Source organism: Rhinatrema bivittatum, chromosome 1 (assembly GCF_901001135.1).
Source record: "Rhinatrema bivittatum chromosome 1, aRhiBiv1.1, whole genome shotgun sequence".
Taxonomy (NCBI): domain Eukaryota; kingdom Metazoa; phylum Chordata; class Amphibia; order Gymnophiona; family Rhinatrematidae; genus Rhinatrema; species Rhinatrema bivittatum.
In genome coordinates this window covers 255,240,971-255,256,959 of record NC_042615.1, presented here as the reverse complement: position 1 = coordinate 255,256,959, position 15,989 = coordinate 255,240,971, and the positions used below count along the sequence as shown (strand labels likewise).

At 43.1% G+C, this 15,989-nt stretch overlaps 1 protein-coding gene across 1 annotated transcript; it reads right to left on the bottom strand.

The window, feature by feature from the left end:
- Nucleotides 1-570: 570 nt before the first annotated feature.
- On the bottom strand, nucleotides 571-1,820 carry LOC115080425 (vomeronasal type-1 receptor 94-like). The gene has a single exon (XM_029584581.1). It carries the CDS (start codon nucleotides 1,533-1,535, stop codon nucleotides 576-578), a length of 960 nt encoding a protein of 319 aa, XP_029440441.1. The 5' UTR covers nucleotides 1,536-1,820; the 3' UTR covers nucleotides 571-575.
- Between the last annotated feature and the right edge of the window lie 14,169 nt (nucleotides 1,821-15,989).

The window sequence follows — 15,989 nt, the reverse complement described above, 5'->3', positions numbered from 1 at the left end:
CTTTCAGGTATCTGTTAAATAAGTTGCACTGCTGAACTTTATACAACTATTATGCAAATGCTATTGAACAACATAAGATACGGTAACGGAATATTCATTCAGCATGTGCTTTACAAACAGTGGATGATGGGGGTTACTAAAAGGCTGCTACTCTATACTCTTCTCTTATACAAGGGAACAGAAGCTTCTACATAAGTCCTGAGTCCGATCTCTTTTCTTTTTTTGTCTAACAACAAATGTTTACTTAGAGCTTGCACTTTAAAGTGCAGATTTTGTGACAGGAGTCTTTATAACAGCTCTGTCATTCTGAAAAGAAGGTTTATTATATTTACCATCTGCACATTTTGTCTCCTGACTATCAAAGACTCATATTTAATAATATGTCTTGCAAGAGAAAGTAAACATGGACATTTCCTAAAATTGAAACATCATTAATTCTCAGGCATGCAGTTTTTAATTCTATATTTGTCACTGATTTATTTTAAAAGCTAATTTTAAAGAGATTTTGTCAGCACATGATAGGAGTAAGTCAGGAAAGAAACAACCAATTATTTACTCTGCAGACCTTGCTAGTTTTACTTCATATTCTGCACTATTGTGGTCCTTTTGCTCTTGGAACACCAACATGACTCAGAGAAATAATCTTTGACATTTCTGTAACCAAACATTATAATATAGGAGCTGACCGAATAGTAGACTGAAGAAAGTATGCCATAGGCAGCATTAAGGAAATTGTTCTCCGTGCGGTTCTGCATGAATCCTCCTACAATGGCAACCCAGACCACATCACTAGAAATCCAACAAACCACATAGATAGAAAGCAAGGACAGCAAAACCTTAGTGGCCTGGGCTGTGTTTTTGTTGTGACCGCTGTAAGTGCTCAGCACACCTCTGACCTGTCTCCTGTGCTTGCAGATGAGGTCAATTATGAAGACGTTTAAGACAATCACCAGGATGATCAGTATGAAATCCAGACTGACTGACGCATATGTCGTAAATATAATGAAGATATTATCTGATGTGGCTAAGCAGTTGGTACTTGTCAAATACGTTATGGTCTGGTTGTACGTGTCCGGCATGTTGTCATACAGGAGGTATGGAATATGAAAAATGATGCTAAAGATCCAGCAGCCAGCAATTGTCCAGTTGACATATTGCCCCTGATGCCTGTGAATGAATCGTGACCACTGGTAACCAGGTCTCCTAATTTTGATCAAGTGGATGAAGCTCAAGTTCTGCACTGACCAAATGCTGACCAGCCTCAGAGTATGGTAAATGTAGAGCAGGATCCTGCAACCCACCACTCCGAAAACCCTGGCGCGGAAAATGAGGAGGAGTCCAGGGATCTCCTTATAGCAGCAGAGAAGAAAGTTCACCAGAGCCATGTTGACTATAATGCTATCCACAGGCTGCAGTACTTTGTACCTGATGGCATTGCTGACAAAGGCAAAGAGGACAATGAGATTACCTGTGGTGCCAAACAGAGCCAAAAAATAAATGACAATGGAAGCAGGATCCGGGGACTTTAATATCATGTTTCCTTTATTTCCTCGGCTTGTTTCAATTGTTCAACTTGTCTTTTCCTTGCTTCCTTTCCGCACTCTTTGTCTTGCCTTGATGGGTTTTAACATTGCACTAACAGTGGGTTGTTGGGATTTTTTTTTCTCCTCTATACCAACTTTTACCTTGTGCCCATGCTGAAATAATGATGCTGGTCTGGGTTTGGGGGGGCTTTCTTTTGCATTTCCTTTTGTATTTTGTTCTACAGTGATGAACAGCTCTTTTATAGTCTCTAGTAGAGAGCACTGATAGGTGCAGATCCTTTATTTGCATAACCATGGTTACCTTATTGCAGCCAGAAAGGTTTAGTCATGTATAATGCAGGCTAGATGATGACTAATAGACAATATATAATGATGATAAAATATTGTACATACAGCTGAAATAGAAGAAAACCAAGACCAAAGCAGCTTCTGGTTTGCTATTAATTCAGTGGAAACGTTTGTATTCTGCAACAATGGTTCATTGTGTTCGTATTCCCACTTACTTTCTGATACATTATTAGCTTCTTTTCTTAAAATGAAACCAGAGCATGGCATAAATATCTTGTTCTTCTAGACAGATGGGCTTATTACATACATTTTAGATTTGAAATATGTTAGTTTCTGTGAAGGTAATTAAGGGTGATAGTGGAAGATACAATGGATTCTTTTGTGTGCAAACCTGACCCCTGGCATCTCCCATGAGAACTCACCCTCCACTCTCTGACTGGGGCTGACCTGCCACCCAAGATTTGCACCGTGTTCAGACAGCACTGGGACTCAGAAACAGAAAATATTCTATAGCTTATTTCATACTAGAAAGGAAAATCCCAGGCCACCTGGAATTTAAAAACCCATTGGGAGTAATTTTCATATGGCTCACATAATTGCAAAGTACACAAGCAGTTTAAGCTTTACTCAAGCTTTCAACGAGTCTCAACCTATGGTGTTTCTTTCTGAAAATTAGCATACGATAAGTGCATTAAAACCTCTCGCGTTCTTTGCATCTGCTCTTTTGTGCTAATGATTGGAGAGAGTGAAATAATGCACTGACTTTTCAAAATGTCATGTACACATGCGATGTAAGCACACCCTCTGGGAAATGCCTTCTTGCAGCCCAGCAAGCCAGAGGAGGACAATTTTCCACCAAGCCATTTGACCTGAGTAAATAGCTATATCCAGTCAATGAAGATATGGCTTTGAAAACTGCTCTCTTTACTTATAGTTTACAGAAAGTACACGTGATCTTATAATTGCATACATTAAAAAAATCAGTTATGCATGTGACATAAGATGGATACAGGATATTTTAGAATACACTATGGCAAGGCTTCCCAAACCTGTCCCAAATCTCCTGTATATTATCGTTTGGATAGTCTAAATACCCAGCTGGCTGTGGGGTCAACAGGACAGGTTTGGAAAGCTCTTCACTATAGACCAGTGGTTCTCAACCTTTCTAATGCCGTGACCCCGCAATACAGTTCCTCATGTTGCGGTGACCCCAAACCAAAAAATAATTTTGGTGGCTACTTCAAAACTGTAATTTTGCTACAGTTATGATTCGGAATGTAAATACCTGATATGCATTATGTATTCTCATTGCTACAAATCAAACATAATTATACATTGGGGAACAGTGTGAACTACATCTTATAGTGGTCTCTTATAGTATAAGACCGATGTAGTTCACATTTTTAAATGTATGGTGCTTTGTGTAAGTGTAAGCTGCTTTGTGTACTGTGTAATGATTACACACAAAGCACCTTACACTTACACAGTATTGTGTGTATGGTGTGTGTACTGTTTTTACATTATTAACCTTTTTTACACCAGCAGGCTGTCTCGCAGGCTCTCTTGGCTCTCCGCCTCTTGCCTCTCCGCCTCCTAGGCTTCTGTCCTCCGGCGCTTGCTGCGTCCGCCCACTGATGACGTCAGCAAGCGCCGGACACATGTAATGCGCTGCTATGGACTGTGGAGCGTTCCCCCCGCTTCCCCCGCCCCTTAGGCCCCGGACGGATGATGCAATCACGTCTGCGCATGCGCGCAGGCATTCAGTTTGGAACGCGCATCCATAACGGCGTGCGTTCCAGCTGAATAGCGCTGCTGCAGACGGTAGTGCGACTTCTCAGCGGCTAAAGCCATCGGAAATATGTATTTTCCGATGGCTTTAGGCGACCCCTGTGTTTTGGTCATTCGACCCCCGCCGGGGTCGCGACCCACAGGTTGAGAACCGCTGCTATAGACAATAAAAGAGGTTCAATCTATTTTTTGAAGAAGGCACTTCAGTTAAATCAGATCACAGAACTGGAAGATCTTGATATTCTGTCCTGTCTTGATCTATGTCAAGAGGCAGATGAAGAATGAGGTGCAGAAAACATTTCTTGGAGATCAAATACCTTTCAATTATAACCTCACACTATTGGAAAAAAAATCCTGTCCTTGCATAATGCTGGTCATTCACAAAGAACTTTCAGGTTCCTACGAAACATTTTTCTTGTATCGATTTCACACTACAACCAGAAATCTCCTTCTAACCAAAAGACACCTGGTTCACAGTTTTCAGATCTTTCAGAAGCTTGACAGACTTACATTAATAGTCAAATTTAATGTTCTATAACAGGGGTGGGGAATCCTGTGTAGATGATGGACTATAACATTAGCAGTCATGAGCCCCTTGGTAGGCCACAGTAGTAAGGGATGGTGCATGAGTAAAAGTAGTAGCCCATGCCACAATCTACAATTTCCAGGTGGAGAATGGGGGAGAGAGTGAGAGCTGTAGGTAGAAGCAGAGCAAGAGCTCCCACCACAATCAGGTGTTTCTGGGGGTCTTGCCATGGGCTGGATGAGACTGAGTGGTCCCTTACTCCTGTCCCACATGAATAATTTCTGGAGCTTGGCTCCCCTTTACATATGTAAAATGCTTTCTCCCAGGACAAGCAGGATGGTAGTCCTCACATATGGGTGACAAAGCAGGATGGAGCCCAATCACGGAACACTTTTGTCAAAGTTTCTAGAACTTTGACTGGCACCTACTGGGCATGCCCAGCATGGCACTAAACCTGCAGCCAGCAGGGGTCCCCCTTCAGTCTTCTTTTTTCCGAGCAGCAGTAGCCACGTGGGTTAAGGAGCTCCACAGAGATTCCTGACAGGAATTTTCCTCAAGGAATTACTGAAAACTTTCATACCCCACAGGGGTCCCCCTCTCAAATTTTTGCATGTAAAATGCTAATTGCAGTTACAAAAGTCTTGCGTTTCCTTGGACAGCAATGGCATAGATGATACAAATTTAGTAAAATTCTAAATTAGAGCAGAAGGAAAGGAACTTAGAAGTTTCACACAGATCTAATGAAGTCTTCTTTCTGGAATGCATGAGTACTCATATGTACTCACCTGTGTGCATCCAAAAAAGTACCTGTGTCCTACTTTTCATGGCTCCCATGAAATGTCAAACCAAAAAAAGAACTATCCTAATTTCCACTAAATCATTATCCAAAAAGGAAATATTATTGGAAAATATTTCACAAAATACCGCTCCCAAAGAATATTGTCAGTAACCTTTTTGTTAAATCTATGACCGCATCATCAAGCCTGACAGCGTGCTCCCTGTATATTCAAAGCGGGGGCCGCCCGGACTTCTAATCATCTGCGGCATTCATTTTCTGTTCTTGCTGTTTTTTTTTAACATTTCTTATATTATTTTTTCTTTTTTATCCAGTAATTCTGAAAACAATTCTCTTATCTATCCTTGTGTATGAATTGTCATCGCTTTTATAAGTCTCAAAACAGCCCCCATACTTTTCTGTGAATCAATTGCCAAACCATAAAGGGGTAGATTTTAAAAGAAGCGCGATCAGCCTACTTTTGCTAGCGCATCAGACTCAAGCAAAAGTACGCTGGATTTTAGTAGATACGCGCGGAGCCGCGCGTATCCACTAAAATCCCTGGATCGGCGCGTGCAAGGCTATTGATTTTGTATAGCCGGCACGCGCCAAGCCGCGCTGCCTAACCCGTTCCCTCCAAGGCCGCTCCGAAATCGGAGCGGCCTCGGAGGGAACTTTCCTTTGCCCTCCCCTCACCTTCCCCTCCCTTCCCCTACCTAACCCACCCGCCCGGCCCTGTCTAAACCCCCCCTTACCTTTGTCGGGGGATTTACGCCTCCCGGAGGGAGACGTAAATCCCCGCGCGCCAGCGGACCTCCTGCGCGCCGGGCCGCGACCTGGGGGCGGGTACGGAGGGCGCGGCCACGCCCCCGGACCGCCCCGGGCCGTAGCCATGCCTCCGTACCCCGCCCCCAAAACGCTGCCGACACGCCCCCGAAACGCCGCGACGACCGGGCCCGCCCCCCGACATGCCCCCGACACGCCCCCCCTCCGAAAACCCCGGGACGTACGCGAGTCCCGGGGTCTGCGCGCGCCGGTAGGCCTATGTAAAATAGGCTTACCGGCGCGCAGGGCCCTGCTCGCATAAATCCGCCCGGTTTTGGGCGAATTTACGCGAGCAGGGCTCTGAAAATCCGCCCCAAAGTTATTAACTGGTGTAACCGTGCATGTGTATTCATGGAATACATGGTTTCCTTGACCCAAAAAATCCCCCTGTCATGATCCTCATAAACCCACTGATGTCTTGAAAAATTGGTATGGATTGGATACAAAAACAAAACGTTATTTGGTGGCATGGTTTGTGTGAATATTAATGAATCCACCTATTAATGGAATACATGGATCTCCTAAAAAGAATCCTTGTCATAATCCTCATAGACCTTTCACATCTGCTGAAAATTTGGTGTGGATCGGATGTCAAAAGTTATTAGGCGATGCAATTGCATGCATATATTCATGGAATATGTAGATCCCCCAAATATAATACTCTCTTAATCCTCGTGGACCCCATGATAAATCCTAAAAATTTAGGGGGTAATTTTCAAAAGGAGTTACATTCGTAAATGTAGCTACTATTGTAGCAATTTTCAAAAGCCATTTACTCAAGTAAAGTGCACTTATGTGAGTAAATCCTTTAGACAAGTCAATGGCATATATTGTAGCAATTTTCCAAAACCCACTTACTCAAGTAAAGTGAATTTACTCCAGTAAACCTGGTTTTTACTCGAGTAAATGCTTTTTAAAATCAGGCCCATTGTGTGGATCAGTTGCAAAATAAAAATATTATTAAGTGGCATAATTGTTTGCATGTATTTATAGAATGTGTAGATCTAAAAAAGTACCTCTTCATGTCTTTCCTCATGTCTTGAAAATTTGGTGTGGATCAGGTGGGAAACAAAAATATTATTAGGTGCATAATTGCTAAAAAAAAAAAAAAAAAAAGCTAAGTAGCACCATTGCATTGATGTATTTATAAAATATGTAGATTTCCACAAAAATACACCTGCCATGTTCCTTTTGGACCCACTGACATATGGTAAGAGTTAAGAACTTGCCATACTGGGTCAGACCAAGGGTCCATCAAGCCCGGCATCCTGTTTCCAACAGTGGCCAATCCAGGCCATAAGAACCTGGCAAGTACCCAAACACTAAAGGGTAGATTTTCAAACCGCGCAATTTGGCCTACTTTTGCTGGCGCATCAGGCGCAAGCAAAAGTACGCTGGATTTTAGTAGATATGCGCGGAGCCGCACGTATCCGCTAAAATCCGGGATCGGCGCGCGCAAGGCTCTGGATTCTGTATAGCCGGCGTGCGCCGAGCCGCGCAGCCTACCTCCGTTCCCTCTGAGGCCGCTCCGAAATCGGAGCGGCCTCGGAGGGAACTTTCTTTTGCCCTCCCCTCACCTTCCCCTCCCTTCCCCTACCTAACCCACCCGCCCGGCCCTGTCTAAACCCCATCCTAATCCCCGCACGCCAGCGGGCCGCTAGCGCGCCGGGACGCGACCTGGGGGCGGGTACGGAGGGCGCGGCCACGCCCCCGGACCGCCCCGGGCCGTAACCACGCCCCCGGGCCCACCCCCGAAACGCTGCCGACACGCCCCCTAAACGCCGCGCGGCTCGGGCCCGCCCCCGACACGCCCCCCTCGCCAAACCCCGGGACTTACGCGAGTTCCGGGGTCTGCGCGCACTGGTAGGCCTTTTGAACATAGGCCTACCGGCGCGCAGGGCCCTGCGCGCCTAAATCCGCCCGGATTTGGGCGGATTTAGGCGAGCAGGGCTCTTAAAATCCGCCCCTAAGTCTATTCCATGTTACTGTTGCTAGTAATAGCAGTGTCAGCTTAATTAAGTCAGCTTAATTAACTCAGCTTATTTAATGGACTTCTCCTCCAAGAACTTATCCAATCCTTTTTTAAACACAGCTACACTAACCACATCAAAATAAATCTTTATCATCCAACATGGGGCTGAAACCCATGAGCCAGAGATTAAAGGTCTCACACTTTACCATTTGAGCTAAACAGGCTTGTTTGGTGTACATTAGATGCAGAACTAAAAAAAAATTATTAGAAGATGACGCTTGTATGCATGGTTTTGTAAAATATGTGGGTCTTGAAAATATACTCATGTCCAGTTCCTCTTAGGCCCCTTGACAAGCCCTGAAAATTTAGTGTCCATAGGAGACCGAATGGGAAAGTTATTAGTGGTGGGACAAACACACACACACACACACACACACACACACACACACATACACACATGGTGACTACATAGCCTACATCTGTTCATAAAGTAGACAAAATGTGAGTTTTCATGTCTACACTACTTGCTTTTATTTATTTATTTATTTATTTATAATTTTTATATACCGACATTCTTACATTAAAATGCAAATCATACCCGTTTACATAAAACAGAAAAAGCAGGAAAAAATATTTCCATGGTCAAATACAGAGAACATTTATAATAAAATTGTTAACAAAGGCATAAGGTAGGAACTTGGAGGTGCGTGGTCACACATCGCAGTCACCCATTTCCCTCATCTCCTGATGATAGTTCCGTTTCTTTTTTATTATTTAAGATGGTGTTCACTTCTTGCGGGGGCCCAGGATGGAGGGTGGCCTCCCCGCTCGCTGGCGCCTGATGGTGAGGCACTTTTCAACCGCCGCCGGAGCTCACAGTGACGTCGGGGGAGGGGCGTGGTCACACATCGCAGTCACCCATTTCCCTCACCTCCTGATGATAGTTCCGTTTCTTTTTTATTATTTATATTTTCAAATTATCCAGGTGAAATCACAATGGGGAGCCAATAGAGAGCAACTAGCGCTTGTGAAATATTATCAGTAATCTATTATTTATGTCTGCTAAAACATTCTGTGGTGACAAAGGGATTGTAGCAAATACTGATGCAACAAAATGAATCTCAGAACACTTTCTATTCTAACCACTTCATACATGGTAGCACTCTAGAACAGGTGAGGGCAGGAAAAGATTGAAGAAGCCATCTAGTCTGCTAAGTTATTTTGTCTGCATTGCTAAGGATATACCCCAGCTACCAGTATGAACAGAATGTTACCTGGTAGACTGGGTGGTCTCATTAGTCTTTTTCTACCTTCATCTACTGTGAAACTGTTACTGCGAGTGGCGTGATTGGAATAAAAAGCGTCCTGAGATTTATCTTGTGCATGAATAGCTGTTACAATCATCCTGGTGGTCTTGGAGGAGGAAATCGGCATGATCTAAAATAATCCTAGTCCACCAGAGATATTCCAAGCATTTACAAATAGTGGAAAAATTTTAATTATTACTGCTCCATATTCAAATTACTTACCAACATTTTGATCCATTATTGGACATTTATAAGGCAAGAGATACCTTGAGCAACCCCTGACCCTCATTTACTAAACAGTTTTCCAATAGACACAGAATGGGAGAAAATCCTTATTTGCAGCAGTACTTTCCCGAAGAGAGAAAGAAGGAGGTATCCTTATCCACTTCAGAAGAGACAAACAATTGATAGATAAGGACGCACCAAGCAATCAATTTTTTTTCCATTTATATCTTCAAATGCATATTAAACGTAGACTTGAACCACTTAACAGTTTCCTAACCGACATATAAGCTCTAATTAACACATAGGGGGTAATTTTCAAAGGAGTTAAGCATGTAAATGTGACATACTATCGTAGCAATTTTCAAAAGCTATTTACTCGAGTAAAGTGCACTTACTTGAGTAAATCCTATGGACAATTCAATGGCATATATTGTAGCAATTTTGAAAAGCCCACTTACTTGAGTAAAGTGTATTTACTCGAGCAAAAACCAGTTTTGCTCGAGTAAATGCTTTTTAAAATCAGACCCATAGTTTCTCTTATTAAAATTTGTTACCATTCTATGTTGGCACATGTTTAATTTGTAATCTATACCAATTATAGTTTTTTTCTTATTGTGCCTTTATGTAAACCGTTGTGATGGTGAATTAACGACGGTATAGAAGAGTTTTTAAATAAATAAAATAAATAAATAAACTGCAGACTCCTTTTCAATTTCTTTCAGCTCCCCTTCTAAAATTTTTACTTCACAGTTTATGTTCAGGCTTACAAAGTACATCTCTGCTACATTCCTGCTGGATTGAGGGTGACCAAGCACAATTTCAACAGAAGAGTTAGGCAAAGCAGAATTAGTACCATTAAGCAATACAGGCAGACAAACAATACCAGCCTGCCTTCCAGCCTCTAAGTCAAGATGAGGCTGAAGGTTGGGCTGAGATCAGTTTACAAAGTAGACAATCTGAGGAGGGAAAAATTGAGTAACAAGAAATAAACCAGGAGTGGGTTGGAAGTATGAACAAGGCAAAAGTGACGGGAGTCCAAACCAGAATCAGGAAACACTGAAAACAAGGCTTAAAAACAGAGCAATCAGACTCTCTGAACTATTGAACCAACAAAGCACTGGCAGGAGCTATGGTGAGAAGCAAGTATGTCAGCAGATGATTTTTATTATCAGACCTATCACTAAATTCTTGCTGTTTAGTTGGAAACTCATTCTTATTTATTACTGAGACCTTTGTTGCTGCTAGTTTGTGACAAAAGGCAAGGAAATACATAAACCTCCCTCCTCTTCTAAGATACTCTCTGTGCAAAGTTTAGATTACTTAACTCAGAAGAGTGATCCAGCCATGTGCTCCTGGTCCTGGATATTTCTGGAAAGGAAGTTACTCAGCCTCTCGGGCTCTCAGCTCACTAAACTGACATTGGACTCTATATGGCTTCTTTAAATGGACTTCTGCCACAAATTTAAAAAGGTAAGTGTCATTATATGGGATCTTTCTCTTTTTGCACAAGTTAATAAAAAAGAAAATTTTAACAACAAATTAAAAAAAAATAGTGTTGCACTTCAGTAAGAGACCTATGATTATAAACTTGAGCTACAAGACATTTAAGTGCTTGGTGCAAACAATTGTAGCATCAATTCACTGCTCATAGGTGAATTTGGGTAAGATCTCTTGTTTTATGATGGTCTCAACTATATAAAATGTGTGGTGTCACTGCATTTTGGTGGTTCTGTTGATATTTTTGTGATTTTTTTGCCACTGAAAGTTTGGGTTTGTTATTATTATTATTAATAAATGTTGGTTATCTTTTCTTGTCCTGGTAAAGTTTCAATTCGGTGTTCTGAGGTCTGAGAAACATGACTGAAATATCATTCTGATAAATGCTCAGTCAGTAAAAAAAAAAAAAGATTTCAATGTTATACGATCTTGTGTAAGCCTGGGAGAAGGAACTCATTCTATGAAATGCTGGTGTTTTCCTATCACTTTAGTTTATGTCTTACCTACTGCCCCTCAGGTCGCCTGCATGGTAATTTCTCTCTCATCTTTGAACAATTGCTTCAATCCAAGGCAGACCTAAACAAAATGATCATTCTTAGGGATTTTAATTTGCATATAGATGATGTTCTGTTGTCTCCTTTTTTGGACTGAATGTCTTCTTTAGATTAGGAACAAGTGATTCATAAACCAACCCATAAATATGCACATTCTTTAGATCTAGTTTTTATTAATAGTTCAATCCTACAGGCTTATTTGCTGAATACTGAAATCTCTAAAGTCCACTGGTCTGGTCATTTTTAATTATTTATTTATTAAAGGCGTTTATATACCGATTTTCTTGATACAAATCAAATCAACTCAGTTTACATCGAACTAAGCAGTAACTAAAACCAATCAATCAACAAGAGGCAATTTGAAGGAGTATAAAGTTACATTATAACAAGGATGCCTTAACTGGGAGAAGGAAATAAGAAAGGGAGAACGAAGATAGAGTACAATATACAAGAGAGTATGGGAGGGAGCCGTCCTCATGATAACTTGTAAGCGTGATTTAGATTACCTTTCATTACCCTTTCATACCCTGTCGTTGATGCCACTCCTGCAGCTGATGTGTCTCTGTAGCAGTCTTATAAAAGAGGATACATTGATACGCAACAATTTGGGGGAGCTCTGATTCAGGCTCTAGTTTCCTTCGAACAGCCGGATGTTGACTCTGCCAGGGGTGGCTCAAGGCAATCTGCTGCCTGAGGAGAGGCGTGGCGCAAGTCAAATCACCGAGATGGCCAAGGGGGGATGGGGCTGTCACCCTTGGAATCCGGCCCATTTGATGATTTGAAACGCCGGGAAAGTGAGCAGGCAGGGGTCAGAGTTCCCAGAGGTTGTGGCAGATAAGCGTGTCAGTCATAGGAAGTTGGCAACCCTGCCACATTCCTGGGAACCCTACCATCTGCTTCCCAACCTTACCCAGCATTTGTACCCTGGGGAAGTGGGAGATGGATGAATGATGAGGTGCACTCTCTAGTCCTGGGGGAATTCTGCGCTACTGCAGAGCACAGAATTTGCACAGAATTCCCATTTTTCTGCGCAGAATTGCCAAATTCTGTGCAGAAAATGGTGGAGGAAACCCTGGCATGCCGTGAACGTAGACGGAGTGCACGAAGATGAAGGCCCTGGCGCGCTGTTTGCAGTGAAGATGAAGGGCCCCCCCTCCCCCGTGTGTTGCACTCCACTCGTGGCAAAGATGAAGGCCCCGGCACACCATTTGCAGCGAAGATGAAGGCCCCGGTGGGAGTGAATGTGTGTGTGTTAGAGGAGAGGGAGAGGGGTGTGAGAAAGGGGAGGGGCATGAGAAAGGGGAGGGGGTGTGGGGGAGGAGATGGGGTGAGAGAGAGGAGAGGGGAGGGGTGTGAGGGAGGGGAGGAGGTGTGAGAGGAGAGGGGAGGGGTGTGAGGGAGGAGAGGAGAGGGGTATTGGGGAGGGGTGAGAGAAGGGAGGGGAGGGGTCTGTTGGGAAGGGGAGTGGTGAGCGAGTCGGATAGAGAGAGAGAGAGAAGGGAGGGTGGGGGTGAGAGAGGAGGGAGGAAGGGCGAGGGTGTGGTGAGGTGGAGTGTGAGGTCGAGAGGAAAGGGGCGGTGCCGCGCGGGTGAGGGGTGTGGAGCGTGGCGCTGGTGCGCGCGCCGGGGAGGGAAGGGGTGTGAGAAAGGGCGGGTGCGCGCGGGCGGAAGGGTAAGAGCGCAGGGGAGCGGAAGATGTGAGAGAGACCAGAGAGGTGAGAGAGCGGGGCGGAATGCTGAGTGGGGGCCAGAGAGATGGAACTACATGAGAAGAATGTGAAGAGTGTGTATGTTGGTGAGAGGATCTGGGAGTTCATGTGTATGACAAAGGGATCAGTGTGTATGTGAGGGGTGCTAGCCCTGTGTGAAGAGATTGTGTATGTGTGAGACAGAACCTGTGTGAAGGGGTGCATGAGAGAGAGACATAGGTATCCTGTGTGAGAATGTATGTGTGAGAGAGCAAGGGAGCTTGTGTGGGTGTGTATGCAAGAGAGAGGGCCCTATATGAGGGGATGTGTGTGTGTGTGAGAGAGTGAGGGAGCCTTCATGAGGGTGTGTGTATGTATACTAGAGAGGGAGCATGTGTGTGAGAGAGGGAGGGACAGAGGGAGCCTGTGTGAGGGGCAGTACTGAGAACAGAGTCAAACTCTGAGACTGGCGATAGAGTGGAAGGGGTTGAGCCTAGAGGTGGAGGGGACAAATACTGGCAGGTGGAGGAGTTGGGGCCTGGGAGGGCAAAGTGACCAGGGGAGTAGGGAGAGCGAGTGGAAGGGACACGCTTACAGTGAATTTCTAGGGAAATTCTTCTCAAAATTTTCTGCATCTCCATTAATTTAAAATGTAATTACTTAAAGACTGTCATGTAAATTGTGTTATTTTGACCAATATAAAGGGAGTAATTTATCAAAGTGCTATATGATGCTTTTTGAGAGAGAGAGAGAGAGAGAGAGAGAGAGAAAGAGAAACTAGGCATAATATCCTCACACCAGATAGGTATTTATATCTCTATGGGAGGCCCACCTAGTAAATCGAGGTGAGGTTTAGGTATTAGTGTAGGGGTTAGGGGCCATTTTGACATTCAAAGTGAGATGTACGAACAGAACAGTGCTCTCTTGTGAAGATTTGATGACCTTCAGCGTGAGGAAACTCACCCAAAGATGAGATTTGTGCAATGTTCTCTCAACCTAACTTGATGGCTTCTCTACCTAGGTAACATCAAGCTAGGTTGAGGGCATTCTCTCTCTCTCTCTCTTCCTCTTCTATTACCATAAAACACACCCCTTTTTCTTATCATATGTGATATTTAGTGCATTTTGATAAATCCAGGCCAAAGTTTGCAGAATTTTACATTTTTTTGTGCAGAATTCCCCCAGGAGTAACTCTCTCAGGGCTGGTGCAAGAATATTAGGTTCTTGGCAAGCCTTACAGCTTTGAGCCCCCACCCAGCTCTCACCACACGCAATTAAAATTATTCATTAATAATACATTTTACATGAAAAAAGGACATTCAAAGAACAGTCTTCTGATATAAAAATATCACTTACAACAACATGGATATTGTATTTACATGCACTGCACTGGTACCAATGAGGAAACCCTACAGAAATTACACAGTAGAAGAATACCTCACCTCCATTACACATCAGAACACAGACAGACTCACACCAAATATTTATTTATTTACAGCTATTTTTAACCTGCCCATTACCAGACACCTGTTCTGGACGGCTCACAATAAACACACATAAGAAATAAATAACAAAAAGCAGATTAAAGTGACCATAAAGTATAAACAGAAACATGCAGAAAAAAACTGAATTGGAAATCACAAAAAGTCAGTCTGCATGCTGAGCAGCAATGAAAAAAAAAACAACCCAATAATATCAGGAAATATAAAATATCAATCATAATGGTAAAACCATAAAATAAAACAAATATTTCAAAACAGCTGATGAATAGAATACATTATATAATTAAATTGATATACATTTTTTAAAGTTTCCAAATAGCAATAAAATATTACAAAACAGCAGACACATCAAATAGCATTGAATAATGATTAAAATTAATATGGATAAAAAAATTCCCAGTTTTCCATACCTGAGAACTTTTTATTTCCTATTACCCTGGATTAGTGGGAAAAGGGGGGCTACTCTCTTTCATATATATATATATATATATATATATATATATACACTATCTAATATACATATGTTCAGCCTCAGACACACACAAACACATCCGCTCATAGTTTCTCATATATTCACACACAGATGCTCACACACATTCTCTTACATGCTCATGCATATGTGCACATACTGACTCACATAATCCCTCTTATTCCCCCTCCCTTCCATCCCGTCTCACTAACTTCCTTCTCTTCCTTTCCTTCTCACTCACCCCACTTTTTCTTTCATCCCCTCTCACTCACTCAGCTGCCCTTTGCTTCCCTTCCCGCTAACACTCACCCCTCCCTTCCCTCCTCTACCCTCTCTTCTTACTAACCTCCCTTCCCTTCCACCCTCAATTACTCACACCCCCTCCCCTCTTATGCCATTCTCTCCCACTCATCCTGCCTTCTTTTCCTTTCCCTCACACTCCACCTGATTACCTCCTCTTCTCCCACACTCTACCCACTGGGTCTCTTCTTTCTTTCTGTCTGCAGTGTGTGAGAACCCTGCAGGCATATCATAATTGTGCATCAGCACAGGGTTTGTCTTTCTGCTCACAAGGCCTTGGATCCCCAAGGGTATGTCATAATTTCACGCCACCACCACAGTCTATTATCTGCCTGTGGGGCCTGGTATTCCTGCAGGCATTCATCAACTGGAGCCGAGGGTGTATTTGTATCTTTATGCACAGTGAGGCGGCTGCCGCAGAGGTGTTTTGTGGCGCACATTTTGCTGTCTAACATCATCGCTTTGCCCTGCCTAATGATTGAACCGCCCTTGTCTTGATCCTTCAAGAACAAATTAAAGTTGTGCTAAAATCTGGTGTTTATAAATTGCACTTGCTTTGGGGTCTTTTGTTCTTTGTTGAAATTGACTGATTCTCATGCAGTAGTTCAAGCCCTAGCTCTTCTCACACTTCATTATTGCAATTCTTTATATACTGGCCTGCCCTCTTCTACTTTGAGAACACTTCAGCCTTTGCAGAACTCAGCTGCCAGATTTATTAAGGAGGAAGAAG